The following is a 15,762-nucleotide window of genomic DNA, read 5'->3' as shown; positions in this document are numbered from 1 at the left end:
GCTAGTGATTTCCCCTCCCGTCAATCGCGGTGATAAGTGACCACAACAGGATCTGCACGCACCAAAAGGATGATAACAGAGGGGTTAATTTTTTTTTTTCTTATTTCCGGGGGACGATATAATATTACGTTGCCTATCTATAATTTCTTGTGATCACGGGACAGCTGACCGTCATTTTCAGGAGAGCATCGCCGGGAGAGGGAATTCTTTGAGTTACGTGGAGCGCGGTAAAAAAAAAAATAAAATAGTAGCGTCTCTCTCTCTCTCTCTCTCTCTCTCTCTCTCTCTCTCTCTCTCTCTCTCTCTCTCTCTCTCTCTCTCTCTCTCTCTCTCTCTCTCTCTCTCAGGGTCTTATACACATAGCCACGATTATGTCCTCGGATGTTGTAATGGTGCCTCTTTCGTATCATAAAGTAGTTTCTAGATAAAAAAATGCACCTCTCTCTCTCTCTCTCTCTCTCTCTCTCTCTCTCTCTCTCTCTCTCTCTCTCTCTCTCTCTCTCTCTCTCTCTCTCTCTCAGCGTCCCTTCTTGCTCTAGTTAAGCACACGAACATTCATTACCAGGTTATGACGTCTGGTCTTGTACTCCTTTTCCTTCTATGCACTGTACTCATCACCCTTGTACAGTACAGTCGTGGTCAGAAATCTGGTAACCCTCTGCAGTCACTTCTACTGTGCTCTGCCCTTTTCCTCATTCCAAAGTTGTCTGATCTGCTGACAGTCTCCTTCCAAAACTTGATACCCGATAGATTCATAGCAGATACATGGCTTCATACTGAGGAAGAATATAACACACAATTGTTGAAGTGGGTATATACGGTTACTGAACTAATGACCTCGACTCTACAAGCCAGACTATCATTGTCCTGCAGGATTGTTTATTTTTATATGAGAGGGGTTCTGGCCAAAGGAGGGGAAAAAAAAAAAAAAAAAAAAACTCACTGAAGGTGCCAGTCCCAAAAGAGAATTGCCCAAAAAGAATATCCAGAATTATAAGGATGCCATAATTCCCCGCTGTTGTGGTGCACTGGATGACTAATTTTCATGTATGGCAAGAGTTTTTGTGAAGCTCGAGGCATTCCACTACACTGGTAAGAGGGATACTTCATTAAGTTGAGTTAGATTAGATTTTTGTAAAACTCGAAGCATTCACTAAACTAATAAGAGGGATATTTCATTAAGCTGTGTTTGCTTAGAAAATACGTTTTTATTCGGGATATACAATAGGACATACCTACAATTCAAATACTGGCACGTGCTCCCGAGTAGTAATATTCATTTACTGAGAACCTTAGACTACCTAATAGAATGTCAATTTGTGATATATTTATTTGCTGTACAAGACATATCATTACTTAAGCTTAAAATAAAAACAAAGACACCTCTACCTGTTGAGGTGATGGATGGTAAAACAGGTTCATTGCAAAAAACTCATTCGGACACATCTTTGCAAAAAATCAATTACAGTTGTGGTCAGAAGTAAGTAAACCTGCCAGACTTCTTCCATTTTGCGTCCTCCTTCAGTTCCAAGTTTTCTGATTTGCTCATTAACACCTTTAGTAACCTGAGACTGATAGATTTTCACAATATCAGAAGATTAAAAAAAATTTAAAAAAAAGAAGAAAATGCAAAACCCTGTAGGAAGGGGGGCAGAAGCTTATTTGACTTTTAACCAAGATTATATGAAGATAAATATTTTTTAGTATATACGTTGAAATTAGTTACTTAATGCTTAGTATACACTTATAATGTGCAAAGAATGAATGATGAAAGTAATAAAAGAAAGTGTGAGGGTGGTATGTCAAGAAAATATGGAGGAGTGAAATGCAACACGATTGAGGTGATAAGTCTGTCTGGTGACGTGGGAATAATGGCAGGCAGCGAAGTGTATGAGGGGATAGGAGTGGAAGATCATATGACTAACTCAAGTGAGATGGAAGTATAGAGTGCTGGGGTATGTGAGAGAAAGAAGTGTGAGAAAAATGAGAGGATGATGACATTAAAAGATCAAACGTGAGGACAGAAATAGAGATTTCTATCGCGGCCGTCCCAAATGTCACACATAGATATATAGATAGATAGATAGGTAGATAGGATAGGTAGGTAAATAGACAGGCAGATAAATTGAGTTTTATATATATATATATATATATACTCGTATATATATATATATATATATATATATATATATATATATATATATATATATATATATATATATATATATATATATATATATATATATATATATATATATATATATATATATATATATATATATATATAGATAGATAGATAGATAGATAGATAGATAGATAGATAGATAGATAGATAGATGGATAGATGGATAGAGGTGTATGTATCAAGTCTTTTTTACAAAAGTAATCTGAAATGCACTAATCTAATCATTATTTAAGGGTTGAAGACACTACAGGTCGTTCTTAGTTATATCAGACCAGTCATTTTCCTCTAACATTAATCAATACACTTAATTCTAAATATCGAGGTACGGAAGTTAAAAGAACGTTACATAAATGTAAGTAATCGTCTTGATCCTTAAGGCTAAAGATAACTCCTTTCTAAATATCGATCCTAAAAGAAAGAAAAATCATAAATATACATACAAATAACAAGCTTATCTACGCCCTGAGATAACTGAAAGAGCTCCCCACAAGGCATAGTTTCTTGGCCACGTGAAAGCCAAGAAACTATGACTTGTGGGTCGGCTTTCACTCGAGCCAGTTGAAGAGGGAGATGGGGCAAGAAGGATACAGCGCCCAACAATCGCCTCGTGTCCTCCCGTTGTGCTCCGCCACCAGATACTCGTACATGCCCTCAGAGGCGATTGATAGAGACGCCCTGGGGGAAGAAGACGACATGAGACGGTAAAGAGGATCAAATGACTAACTGCATGTAAGAAAACGAGAAGCTAAGGCTAATATTCTTAAACATTCAGAATTTTAATTGGGACTGTTTTCAAAAGCTACAGGGATAAATAGAAGGGTTTGCATGAATGTTTTTCCCATTTAATTTCTTTTTATGTAAGGACACTGGATAAGGCAGCAAAGAGAAGGAAAAAAGGCCCGCTGAAGTACCAGTCCCTAAAGAAAAGCCATATAAAATAGGCTTTTTTCAAAATTGGAGAATTATATTTCCCTTATCAAATTATCATTGGAGTCAGGAAAACAAACTTGAAAATCCTAGTGACTTCCATAAGCACTGTTCAAAGTAACTGCAATAAGACTGAGAAACGTTTGATATACCAAGAGAGAGAGAGAGAGAGAGAGAGAGAGAGAGAGATACCCCCACATATACATACCACAACCACACAAACAACATAAGTTCTCAGCTGCATCGGGAGGGCACAAGGAATCTTACGTGAGAATGGTGGTGATGATTTCCCCCAGCATGCCAGCGCCCTCCAGACTGCTGCTCGCTCTTTCGCACACCGCTCGTAGCACGCACGCACGCCCGTCCAGCCCGAACCTGGGGACATCAACACCTCCACGGAGTACCTCGAGTGTGACGTGAGGTAGCGTGGGAATAAAAAGATCTACAAAGACTGCCAGAAAAAAAAAAAAAATAATAGAGCTTGGATGAGGAGCACTAGGGGACAAAGAAAGGAAAATGGAGAAAATAACGTAGGTATTGTAGTTAGGGGGAAAAAAAGAAAGGAATTGGTAAAAAAAAAGAAAAGGAAAATGACGTACGTAGCCATTCAAAGCGGACCCAAAAAAATAAAACTTGGACAAGGAGCATAAAGGAAAAAAAGGATAATGACGAAAAATAGCGGACAAAAAAACAAAAAAACAAAGCAAGAAACTGATAAAAAAAGAAATAAAATCACAAAAAAAGGGAAAAATGAAAAAAAGTTAAATGAGGTGAACCATTTTTTTTTTTTTTAATAGGAAGAGGAACACGAGAAGGAATGGTGTCGAACAAAACAGTCTAGGCACAAGCCGTATATGATTCAGTGAAGGCACAATGTATGTAGGTCAAGAGAGTTACCTGTATGACTCTGGCCGGAACTGATAAGTGCACCGATATGTCATTAAGAAACCACAGTCCTTATGTAATTAATGAGTATGCTAATTTTCTACTTCTCCTCTTCTTCCTTTTATCTCTTCTTTCTGTTTTTCCTCTTTCTCCTCTTTTTCTTCTTTCTCCTCCTCTTTTTTTCTCCATTTCTTCATCCTCTTCCTCCTTTTCTTCTTCCTCCTTTTCTTTCTCATCCTTCTCCTCCTTTTCTTCTTCTTCCTCCTTTTCTTCCTCTTTTTCTTCTTCCACCACCACCACCACCACCACCACCACCATCTCCTCCTCCTCCTCCTCCTCCTCATCATCATCATCATCATCATCATCATCATCATCATCATCATCATCGTCATCATCATCCTTTTCTTCTTTCTCTTCTTCTTCATGCTTTTCTTCTTCCTCTTCCTCCTGATGGTTTTCTTCCTCCTTCTCTTCGGTTTCTTCTACATTTCTTCTTCCTCTTTATCTCTCTCTCTCTCTCTCTGTATATATATATAGAACTCAAGGGCGGGACAGAAAGAATCACCCTTCACTTCCTTCACCTCACCACCACCTAGTCTCCAAAACACAGGTATGTTAACACACACACACACACACACACACACACACACACACACACACACACACACACACACACACACACACACACGTGCAGTATTATATTCATTAATTTTTCTTCTTATTGCTGTTAATTGAATGTTTTTCTCTTTCTTGTAGTTCCTCTTTTATCATATGATTTGTATCTTCTGTGTATTTACTTCCGTGTGTATTTTCAGTCAGTTACTACGGTTTCTTTTTTTATAGACCGTGAGTTTTGTCTTCTTGTTCTTATCTTTTTTTTGTTTTTTTCATGTAGGAGGCGCACCGCCCGAGGACAACAAAAATTGCATCAAAAAAAAAAAAAAGGGACCACTGAGCGCCGGTCCCCGAACAAAGTCGAAAGCGTTAGTCAAAATACAGGATAAGTGTCTTGAAGCCTCCCTCTTGAAAGACTTAACGTCCAAGTATTGTTGTTGTTATTGTTCTTCATTATCATTATCTTTATTATTATTATCGTCACAATCATTATCATCAGTATCATCATCACCATTGTGTTCGCGTGCAGCTCAGCAGTCGTGCAATAAATTACATTCATTATTCAGCCATAATGAACAAGATGCATCCTTTAATTTCCTCGACGAAGGTAATTATTTCTAGTCCAGTAAATCTTCAAACAGGTCGCCTCACGCCAAGCCAGTCACGTGGAGAGGCTGGCTGGGGCTGTTTAGTGTTATGACAAGCAAGTATTAGGAGGTTTGGGATGGGCCAGTGTGTGTGTGTGTGTGTGTGTGTGTGTGTGTGTGTGTGTGTGTGTGTGTGTGTGTGTGTGTGTGTGTGTGTTTATGTGTGACTTTATATGGACCATAATCTAATCTTTTCTTTTTATGTTTTATTTAGTCTTTGTATTTTTGCGGTCAGGGAAATATAATAGAACTATAATGTGTGTGTGTGTGTGTGTGTGTGTGTGTGTGTGTGTGTGTGTGTGTGTGTGTGTGTGTGTGTGTGTGTGTGTAGTGTGTGTGTGTGTGTGCCAGTGCGTGCGCGCTTGAGGCTCGGGATCTGAATAAATGTTTCCATACGTAAGGAGATTTCTTTCACGAAGCATCCAATTATATTTGCCAGAAGGCAAAGCGGGGATCGAGTCGTGCTGGTGACGTCAGTAGGAAAAGTTAAAGCTATAATGCTTTTACGTTGGATTCTTTCCCTCTTTTATTCCTTGTTTTCTTCGTTCCTTCTTTCATTATATAATTTCTTCAGTCAGTCACGTCTATTGTTGCATTTATAGTTTATGTGCCAAATTTTGAAGATCGCACATATTACTGAAGAAACTACACTCTTTGGGGCCTTTTTTATAACCTTTTTGTTGCCCTAGGCCAGAGTCCCCTCTTACTGAAAAAAAAAAAAAAAAGCTGTACTTATGGTGTTTAAACCCGAAATTGTGTGGAGAAATCGTGGCGGTGGCGGGACGTCGTGGTCATGTTTCGCATCAAAATATGTCTAAATGTATACGTTGGCTTAATATTATATGATGTGGATGAAAAGATAATAGCCTATTAATATGTAAGGAAGGGAAAATATAATTCGTTCATGATGGGTGCCTGGTGACGGGAGGGGGATGGGATAATGGAGGCTGCTGTTCCCTTCACCCTTAGAATTCTCCATCCACTGCCTCTGTATTGTGATATAAGACAGAACATATGTAATATCTTTTATCCTTCCCTTTAATAATAGTAATAATAGTAATAACACTATCCCATCGACGCCCCTCTTGTTCCTAGATGAAAGTAAACTCAGATCATTATTTTTCGTGTCTCGTTGGTTGTATTTTAGCCTCCTTGTCTTGACATTAGCAGTTATCTGTGTTGTTCTCCGGTTGTTTTTCTGACTAAAGAACCACACAAAAAGAACAGGATATATGCCCATATTAAAAAACATTTTGCTCTCTCACCGAGACAATTTTTAAAGGCCACGGAGATGATTAGCTGGTTTTTCAAGTGTTTCTCTTGTTCATAACGTAAAAATCTTGTTATTTGCCACTAAACACAAAAAGACACTCTTAAAAACCCGTTTAACTTCAAGTATAGCCTTTGGAAAATTGAAGTGCGGCGCAGAAGTATTTCAGAGTTTGGTTCATGACCGTTTTCTTTCGTTAGTGACGTCACCAGTGGACCTCTCACATTACCGCGCCTGAAACTGATACCCTGAAAGTATTGTTAAGCTCACTGTAGAGGTAGAGATGTACGTGAGTATTCTGTTTTATGCTGTATATTTTGCATTTACTGTACGTATCGTCTTGTCTTATACAGGCTTGATATGATGCGTATAGATGGTGCATAAAAATTCAGTATAAACCAGAATACTCATACATACATACATACATATATCTCGACCTATCCATTACCCCTAACAAGAGGGGAGAATAAGCTGATCTCTCGTATTTCTTAGCCTTGATAATGACTACAACCAACATGCTTTGTCATGCATAATCGGAAAAACGTAAATCTTGAATAGCAAAAGAAAGATATCTAAGGAAACAGTGAGAAGGAAAAAAAAGAAAAAAAGCCGGGAGAAAGAAGCAAAAGTTTCCCAGTTAAGGTCCATAATAGGGTACATACGACAACCCTTCTTATCAATTAGGAAAGTAGTATGGAACTTTCACCTTGTTAGTACTTACATCAAGATTTTGTTGTATAGTAGCAGGTGGAATTAACATTTAGCTCTGATATTTTTTCTCCTCCATGGACATCTAATAGGAGGAGACAGCAATCTTATAGCTAATTAAAAAAAAAAAAGCAAGGATTCAATTTAACTATCCTTTCAAGAGCGCTAAAGATAAAAAAAAAAAAACAATACAAAAAACTAATCTTTAATATAGTTAAGGATGTAATTTAGATAACCTTTGCAAGAGTTAAAGATGTGATAACTAACGTCAGGAAGAGGTGAGTATTTGTTAACTGACCTTTGAAAAAAAAGAGGAAGTAGAATAGATAATAATGTTTGTAATGGGCAAGTGGGTGGCAAGAGAAAAGTATGTAATAACTAACATTTGCAAGAGGAAAGTATATAATAACTTGTCTTTGGGATAGGCAAGGATGTAGTAAGTAATAATCTTTTGTGATGGGCAAATATAAGTAACCTTTGTAAGAGGCTAGAATCTTATAGCTAACTTTTGTATAAGCTTTGTAAGAGACTAGCAACCAATAACTAACCTTTCTTCTGTAATAGACAAGTATCTGACAACTAACGTTTGTAAGAGACGATGATCTTATAACTCTCTTGTATTTTTTATCTAATAACTAAGATTTATAAGAGATAAGGAACTAATAAATAACCTTAGTAAGAGTCAAAAATCTGACTTTGTAAGATTCAAGGAACTGATAACTAACCTTTGGCTGAAGCAAGGATTTAATAACTAAGCTTCGTACGAGGCAAGTATTTAATGACTAGCCTTTGGGAGAGAGACAAGGAACCAATAACCCACCTTTGGAAGAGCCTCTCCACCACGCCGTACAGGTTGAGTCGCTCATCTCGGCCTATATTCTCTCGTTTGAAGAAGTCCGCTGCCGTAATGTTGGGCAGCGTAAACTCGTACGGCACGTCTATGGTGAATGGAATACCTGTGGGAGATGTGACTGTAAAAGTGGTGACGACGCAACTCCATTGTCGCGTCGTGAGGGAGGAATGTCAAAGGCAGGGTCGGGGACAAGGCGTGTGGGATGTTGACACAAGGAGAGGCGCGTCACACAAGCTGGCGTGGCTTCTGAGTTTCACTGTTGTTATTATTGTTGTTCGTACCCGAATAACCGTCACCTCCTCTCCCACATACACACACAAGGAACGACACTATAATAGGTAAATGTTGTTAGATGCATCGTGTCACCTCCAGGAAAGGAATTGCCACAAGATTCGCAATGTGATGTTATTGATTTGATGCTATGGCACTGAATTAGAAGTTTACCTCAGATAGGAATTACACCATGTTATTCCTGAATGACTAGGTGTGCTTTAAGTAAGTTTGTTCCAGTAAACTCCACCCACGAAGATTCTTCCACGAAAAAATTCAGTCGACATTTCCACCCATTCCTCAAAAAAAAGTACACCTAAATTAACCTAACGCAACACAGAGTAACCTGATCTATCATGTGGAGAATTAAGGAATAAATTTTGTGAGTGAAATACGACTGTACATACGAGTACATACGTGACGGGAAATGTATTATGGTGGAACTCATTGTATACAGACCATCCAGCCTTCCTCGATACTCACTGACTCCCATGGGCGCCTCGATGGGGATGACGAAAAAGAACTCTGCGATGAACACACTGCCATCGGGCCAATACAGGGCGGCTCTCTTTTTGCGCGACTTTCCTCCCTGCTTCAGTTTCCCCGGCAGCACCGCCTCCCAAGGGCTCGCCGTCCGCTGTTAAGAGAACACAGCCAGACATAAACTACAACACAAAGTATAGCTTATCGAAAAAAAACAAAAAAAACATTGTGTGCCAGTGAGTGTTGCCGTATAACAAAGCGATGACTTATACATACACAGTAGTACGTAACGCCTTAAAACCAAAGGCTGATGGTAATGAGATCATATCATACTTCAATTGCTATATTGGTGCTGATGTGGAAATGAAATGCTGACTGAGACTGAAACTGTTACTCCCTGATTTCACTATTTTTTAACATTTATTTTCCACTTGTCCTATAACTTCATTGCATTGGTATTACATAATGAGGCCAGCAAATGTGACAGTGGAGGACGTTAAAAGAGGAAACAAGAATATGTAAAAGTGCACAAGATGTCTGATCTCCTTTTTCAATCTAAGTTTATGAAGCTTTAACCCATAATCTTTAGCCTTATCTGTGTACACTTTTATGTAAGAGTGATACTCGCCCAGGCCAACAAAAAGGAAGAAAAAAAAAAGGCGTAATGAGGTGTCCGTCCTTAAAGAGAAACCCAAAAAGATTATCCAAAACTAGAGGTTATGTGTCTTGCATAAAAAAAAAAAAAAAACGTGAACCTTTTCATACATATTACCTGCACCCTCATAGCGCGGCCAGCAACATCCGGGACGTGGGCGGGGTTCACCTCCCTGTGGTCGCGGTCGCGGAGGCCCTCGCTGGGTGCCTCATCGCCGCAGCTGCCGTCCATCACAAGGCTGAGGTCCGCAGAGGTGCCAGCGTGGGGGCGAGGCTCGGGTTGCGTCTCACTGTGCAAGATTTGTTGAGAGAGGGAGTCTAGGGAAGGGGGATCTTCTTCATACAGCTGCAGACCACGTGACCCCATCTCCAGCAGGCTTGTGGTCACCGTGAGGGCCACAAGCAGCACAGGACACCGGCAGGCGACCATGGTCACGGCAGCACGTCAGCGTCCTCGTGTTGTGTTGCGGTAAAGGTTAATGAAGGCGAGTCGGGACGTCACATCCTGCATACGTAGTGACAGTAATAATATACTTTAATTAAATCAGGGAAGCTTGAAAACGTTCCATTTAGTAATTTAATGTTTCATCTATTCCCTGCTATATCTTTTCTCGTCCGTTCTTTTTTTCTTCTTCCTGCTCCGTTCTCCTCCACCTCTTCCTCCTCTTTCAGCCATTTCTGAAAGCCACACTCAAGAATATATGCCTCATAACGGCGAGGTAGTGATGTCGCGACACCACTCAAGACTTTCCCAGTGTTAAACACCATGACACACACACACACACACACACACACACACGAGGCGCAGATTCTCTCTCTCTCTCTCTCTCTCTCTCTCTCTCTCTCTCTCTCTCTCTCTCTCTCTCTCTCTCTCTCTCTCTAATCCACCACACTGCCTCAGCTCCTTCCAGGCAATCTCACACCCAGAAGAAAAACCAGGTTCGCTTCTCCAAACATACAATGCCATCGAATTCCCTAAGAATCATACAAACTACGAGTATAAGGTGGTGCAGGAAGCAGGTCGAGAAATACAATATCCTTAGCTCATCAATAAAACACTCATGGTATACTTAAGTGATACAATTTGTTAACTTTTCCTCTGCTCTCCTATGCCTTTGTGTTTTAGAAAGGGAGTATCAGGACATTTTGAAAACTAAACAGGTTTTTTTTATTTATTTATTTATTTATTTGTTTTTACGCTTGTGACTAAATTTCTGGGAGTGACAAAATAAGTTTTCTCTTCCTTTGTTTTGTCCATAGTCCGATTCTTTGACACTTAAAGGAAACTTCTAACCAGGGAGAATTCCACCCACAAAAATTTCACCACTAATGAATCCTCCCATAATAGACTCCTCAACCTTATCTAACCTAATCCAATCTAACCTAATCTACCTTGCATACTCTATACCCTACTCAGTCTCATCCTACCTCACAAAACCTAACTTACCCGAACCTCACCTGAGTTATCCTAAGCTATCCCAACCTAATCTTAGCTAATTCAATCTAATAATCTGTTTTGCATGCTCTACTCTACTCTACTCTATTCCATCTTATATAACAGAACCTGATGTACCCGAACCTCGCCTGACTTATTCTAAACCATCCCAACCTAACATAACTTACTTTACCTTACTGTAACCAACCAAATCGTATCATAACCTACCCAGCCCAATCTTACACGGCACGATTTATCATTGAGAAAATTACATTTGTAGAAGTCATGTGGTTTGGAATGCCTATAGTGTAAATTTACCTGTGATATAGTACCTGACACAAACTTGGGCAGGTTCGAACACTATGCAGCCATATTAGATCTCAAAGTCATGGCACTGCAGGACTTGGGGAACCTCCGTCGCTCGCTTCCTGGGTGTTGAAATATCCTGTGTATACGCGCCACGTGTCCAGTGTCGCGAGTTTTGTGTGTAAACAAGGGGAGGTGTTGGTGTCGCAGGTCCAGTCAAGGAGGGCGAGGGAGTCTGTCTTGGCACAAAGGAGGAAGAGGGTAGGGCAGGGTGGAGTGTCCGTTAGCCTTGAGTGTGGTGGGGACAAGTGTGTTGAGACCGTGAAGTGCAGGGGACAGTGTTGTGATGGTGGTAATGGTTGTAGTGATAGTGATGGTGACACCGTGTTAAGTGGAGGTGTTGAGAGGCTGCGGGGCATATTTGTAGTGTTGGTGTAGCGAGGAAAAGGAAGTGTACTGTGACTTTATGTGGGTTTTTGGACAACGTTGGTGGAGGTTTTCGATGTTACAGGTAAGAGAACATGCGGCACACATATTAATCTCTATATTAAAAAGATGGAGAATGTTTTCAGTATTAACCTTCTTCATTAACACATAGATTCCCAGACCTCATGAAATAATTTATTGTTAAACAGAATGATGTAAATAAAGCCATCATTATAGTGAATTGTGACTCAGGCATATATTCAATCCCTTGATTACAAAAAAGTATCATTCTTAACTTAATAAAATCCTCTAATGGTAACTATAGTACCAGATACCATGAACCATATTTTATAAATTATTAATCTTAATTTATTAATATCTTATGTGTGAAGGAGATCGGCCAAGGGAAAGAGAGTAAAGGATAATAAATCCTTTCAAATGCCCTTCCAAAAAACAAAGTAAAAGGAGGAGAATCAAGAGAGATATTTTTTACTATCTAATACGTTTATGTCACTGTCCATTACTGTTATGGTCTTACTGTATTCACATTCCAAGCACTATAAGAATTTATTAGCATGGACACAGAAAACAAACAAACAAACAAACAAACAAAACAGAAGATTAATTTCCGTCTTTTTTGAGCTACAAAATCAAGAGACTAAAGTATATATATATGTGTCTAAAAAAATGTTGGTGATCACAGAAAAATTAGTGGAGCAGTGGAGCGGTTAAGGAGGCAGACATGACGTGGCGGAGAGAGGGTGTGCTGTGGGCCATTTAAAGGGGATGGGAACACTGACCCAGGGAATTATTGGGAGCTCATACATATAACTCGCGATGTATTGTCCTATAACCATGGAAAAAAAACAGACTGACAAGCGGGACGTGCTGCATTTATACGACCACTGCGCATTGAAAGTTATGGTGATTCCCGCTTTCATTATGACTGACCGAGGCCACACACACACACACACACACACACACACACACACACACACACATATCCACCCATCCATACTATGCTTCTCTTTCATTGTCGCTATAATTTCACAAGTCTTTCTGAATACGTCCCTTGATAATATTCAGTAACATTTAAAGAAATAGACAACTTTGGTGGTACTGATCGAGTTATTGCTCGGCCATTATAAGAGCTACTTACTCTCGGGCTAAGATGAAAACAAAAATAAGCGTTTAAATGTTTTAAGTGATTATGGGAAAGATTATCTGGTAGTGGAAGGTTTTTTGCTTACCATATCATATCACCACAAAGCTTCAAATAGTGTTAGATGAATGGAATAGACTCAGTAATCAAATTGTTGGTAGGGAGTCAGTTGTATGGTTTGAAAAATTAGATAAATTTATGGATAAGGATGACAGATTGATAAGAATATTAGAACATAAGAAAATAAGGAAAGCTGCTGGAAGCCTTCAGGCCTATACATGGCTGTATAAAACATGTCTATCTATCTCAACTTATCATTCCCATCCATAATTTTTTTCTGACCTTTTAAATCTCCATACTGATTTACCACTATCAGCTTTATTGTTGAATCCATTCCATTCTTCTACTATATTAATTGAAAACCGGTTTCTTCTTTTTTAAACCTAACTTTGTTAATTCTGAGTTGAATTCATTACTTTTCATCCTGTCCTGATTACTGAGCTAGAAGATTTTGTTAATGACTCCCTTGTTACATCCCTTATACCACTTGAAAACGCATGTTTTGTTGAGGCTGACTGGTTTCTTGCAGCTTTCCTTTACGCTCTTATCCACTAGATGAAATAGTTAATATTCACGAGATACTCCATTTCATAAGGCCCAAATTCCTCGCCCTACACAGACCATAAGCTCCTCAAGGTAAGTTTCCCTTGGGAGCATTTCACTCCATAAGAATTCTCCAATATTAATTTCCTCCATGATAAAATTAGGTTACGCTAGGATCAGTTCGTGGGACTTATCATGAAGAGAAATGTATATGTTTTTGTACTAGTGTGTCTGTCTTGGAGGGGGAGTCTAAATGGCGGCGGGTACAGACCACTCAAGGGCAGACAGAAAGAAGAATTCAGAATGCTGCGAAAATAGTAAATTAGCTGCAGTGAATAAGTAATAGGCACGCAAATAAGTGAATAAACAAACCAAGAAATAAAAATATGCACTGGTAAAGGCTTCCTGCATTGCTGCATATCGAGCCTTCAGAGTAAAGTGAACGAGGGGAGGCCAAAATTATTAAGTCTGTCTATCTGTCTGTAAATATGTCTGTGTGGCTATCTCTCTCTCTCTCTCTCTCTCTCTCTCTCTCTCTCTCTCTCTCTCTCTCTCTCTCTCTCTCTCTCTCTCTCTGTTTATCTACCTATCTACGTATCTATCTACCCATCAGTCTATCTGTTTATCTATCTATTCATCTATTTATTTATCTATATTTTATCTGTCTGTCTATCTATTTATATATGTCTCTATCTTTATCTATCAATCTGTCTGTCCATCTCTATCTATCTATCTACCTACCTATCTATCTGTATGACCATTTACGTATCTATCTATCAATCTGTCTATCTATCTATCTATCTATCTATCTATCTATCTATGTGTTTATGTGTTTATATTTTAAGGTACCTACCCACCTACCTACATATAAAACGATGAATTATTCAATCAAACAATCTCTCTGTCTATTAATCTACAAATTCACTCACGTATCTGCTTGTATCTAAAGAAATGACTGAGCTGAAGGGGATGAAATTGCTTGCTTCTTAAGACCAACCCAGCAAATTCAATATTAAAGAAAACATTTTATAGAATGGACGATGAGGCATAATACGATTAGCACAATTTCCTCAGAAAATATGTTGAAGAAATCGCCGGCCCAGTATACTAAACTCTCCTTTCATAAGCTTATTACGCTCCCCGGCAAGTCACAGCGCCTCCTCGTAGACTTCCAAGGGATTGCTTCACAAAAAGTTACGGCGTAGCGGCACAGCGGCAAACTTGGGAGGAGGGAAGAAGGGAAAACTCTCACATAGGTTAAATTCAGGAGAAGGTAAGGTGATAAAAGACTCGAAAAAGAAAATGTTGATAGGTTGAGGATAACGGGCAGTTGTACGAGGTAGTTGCTGCATGTATTACCTCCTATTTTTCGTTTTCAGATTTTATTTCGTTTTCTTTGGTTGGATTAGTTTAGTTTAGGTCAGGTTAGGTTTTTAGTTAGTTAGATTCAGTTATGCTGTTTATTTTCAAAACTAACCTGACTGAACCTAACGTAAATATTAACTAAGCGTAGAACTACGTAAAACCTCTCAACTCATTTTCTGGATATAAATAAATAACTGAATGAATGAACGAATAAACAAATGGGTAAATAACTGCTACGGGTATTATATATATATATATATATATATATATATATATATATATATATATATATATATATATATATATATATATATATATATATATATATATATATATATATACACACACACACACACACACACACACACACACACACGATGAAATGTGCAGTGTTACCTAATTCTTTTTATCGTCTGCACGTTAGTAGCAATGAACTAACCAAAACCAAACAACCCACCCCAAGTGCCACTGGATTGGCTGATGATCACGTAACTCACTGTTAGTGTTATGTTTGAGGGTGTGATGAAGACGGTGCTCTGGCTAGTGTGTCGCGTGGTCAAGAGGTTGCGTCGTGAGGAGGCTCGGCGGCTGCAGCACTTTTCTTTGTCTTGATTCCAGTTCTCCCTCAGCTTGGTAGAGTATTCCCCCGTGCTTGAGGCGTCATCTGTACAACTGTTGCAACGCGAAGGCCCCAATAACGGAGTGAGGAGTGGGCATGTGTGAGTTACTGAGGAGCCCCCCACCGACTGGACAACTGACATACACAGGAGCTTTAGGGGCGGCAGGCCGGAGTGGGCGGGAGGGTCAGGGTTGCCAAACACGAGTGATCAGTCGTTTCAGGAAGTGACACACTCTTCCACAATAGAGAAGACTGCACGGGATTGGGGTGAGGTTTACGCCACAGGTCCCTAATGGTGTTCTTACATTAATTTAGATGATGTCTTTGCAACTTCATTACATCTCGAAGC

At 39.3% G+C, this 15,762-nt stretch overlaps 1 protein-coding gene across 2 annotated transcripts; it reads right to left on the bottom strand.

The window, feature by feature from the left end:
- Positions 1-2,325: 2,325 nt before the first annotated feature.
- LOC135114488 (uncharacterized) lies at positions 2,326-15,591 on the bottom strand. Of its 2 annotated transcripts, none has more exons than XM_064030389.1 (6): positions 15,292-15,591; positions 9,616-10,002; positions 8,844-8,997; positions 8,058-8,193; positions 3,380-3,487; positions 2,326-2,860 (listed from the first exon to the last, which is right to left on the bottom strand). In XM_064030389.1, exons 2-6 carry the CDS (start codon positions 9,925-9,927, stop codon positions 2,731-2,733), a joined length of 840 nt encoding a protein of 279 aa, XP_063886459.1. In that variant the 5' UTR covers positions 9,928-10,002; positions 15,292-15,591; the 3' UTR covers positions 2,326-2,730. The 2 variants fall into 2 exon arrangements, with proteins under 2 accessions (XP_063886459.1, XP_063886460.1); XM_064030390.1 differs by lacking the exon at positions 15,292-15,591 and adding an exon at positions 11,251-11,463.
- Positions 15,592-15,762: the final 171 nt, after the last annotated feature.

Source organism: Scylla paramamosain, chromosome 27, assembly GCF_035594125.1.
Source record: "Scylla paramamosain isolate STU-SP2022 chromosome 27, ASM3559412v1, whole genome shotgun sequence".
In the NCBI taxonomy this organism is placed as follows: domain Eukaryota; kingdom Metazoa; phylum Arthropoda; class Malacostraca; order Decapoda; family Portunidae; genus Scylla; species Scylla paramamosain.
The sequence above is the reverse complement of the archived record's forward strand: the minus strand, read 5'-3'. Positions and strand labels throughout refer to the sequence as shown.

Bases quoted from the DNA above. Each gene is read 5' to 3' on its own strand.
- LOC135114488 (XM_064030389.1), bottom strand. From the start codon at position 9,927: ATGGTCGCCTGCCGGTGTCCTGTGCTGCTTGTGGCCCTCACGGTGACC. The intron at 8,998-9,615 runs GTAATATGTATG...TTCTCTTAACAG, and splicing joins GCCGCGCTATGAGGGTGCAG to CGGACGGCGAGCCCTTGGGA. The intron at 2,861-3,379 runs GTAAGATTCCTT...TTCTTCCCCCAG, and splicing joins ATCATCACCACCATTCTCAC to GGCGTCTCTATCAATCGCCT.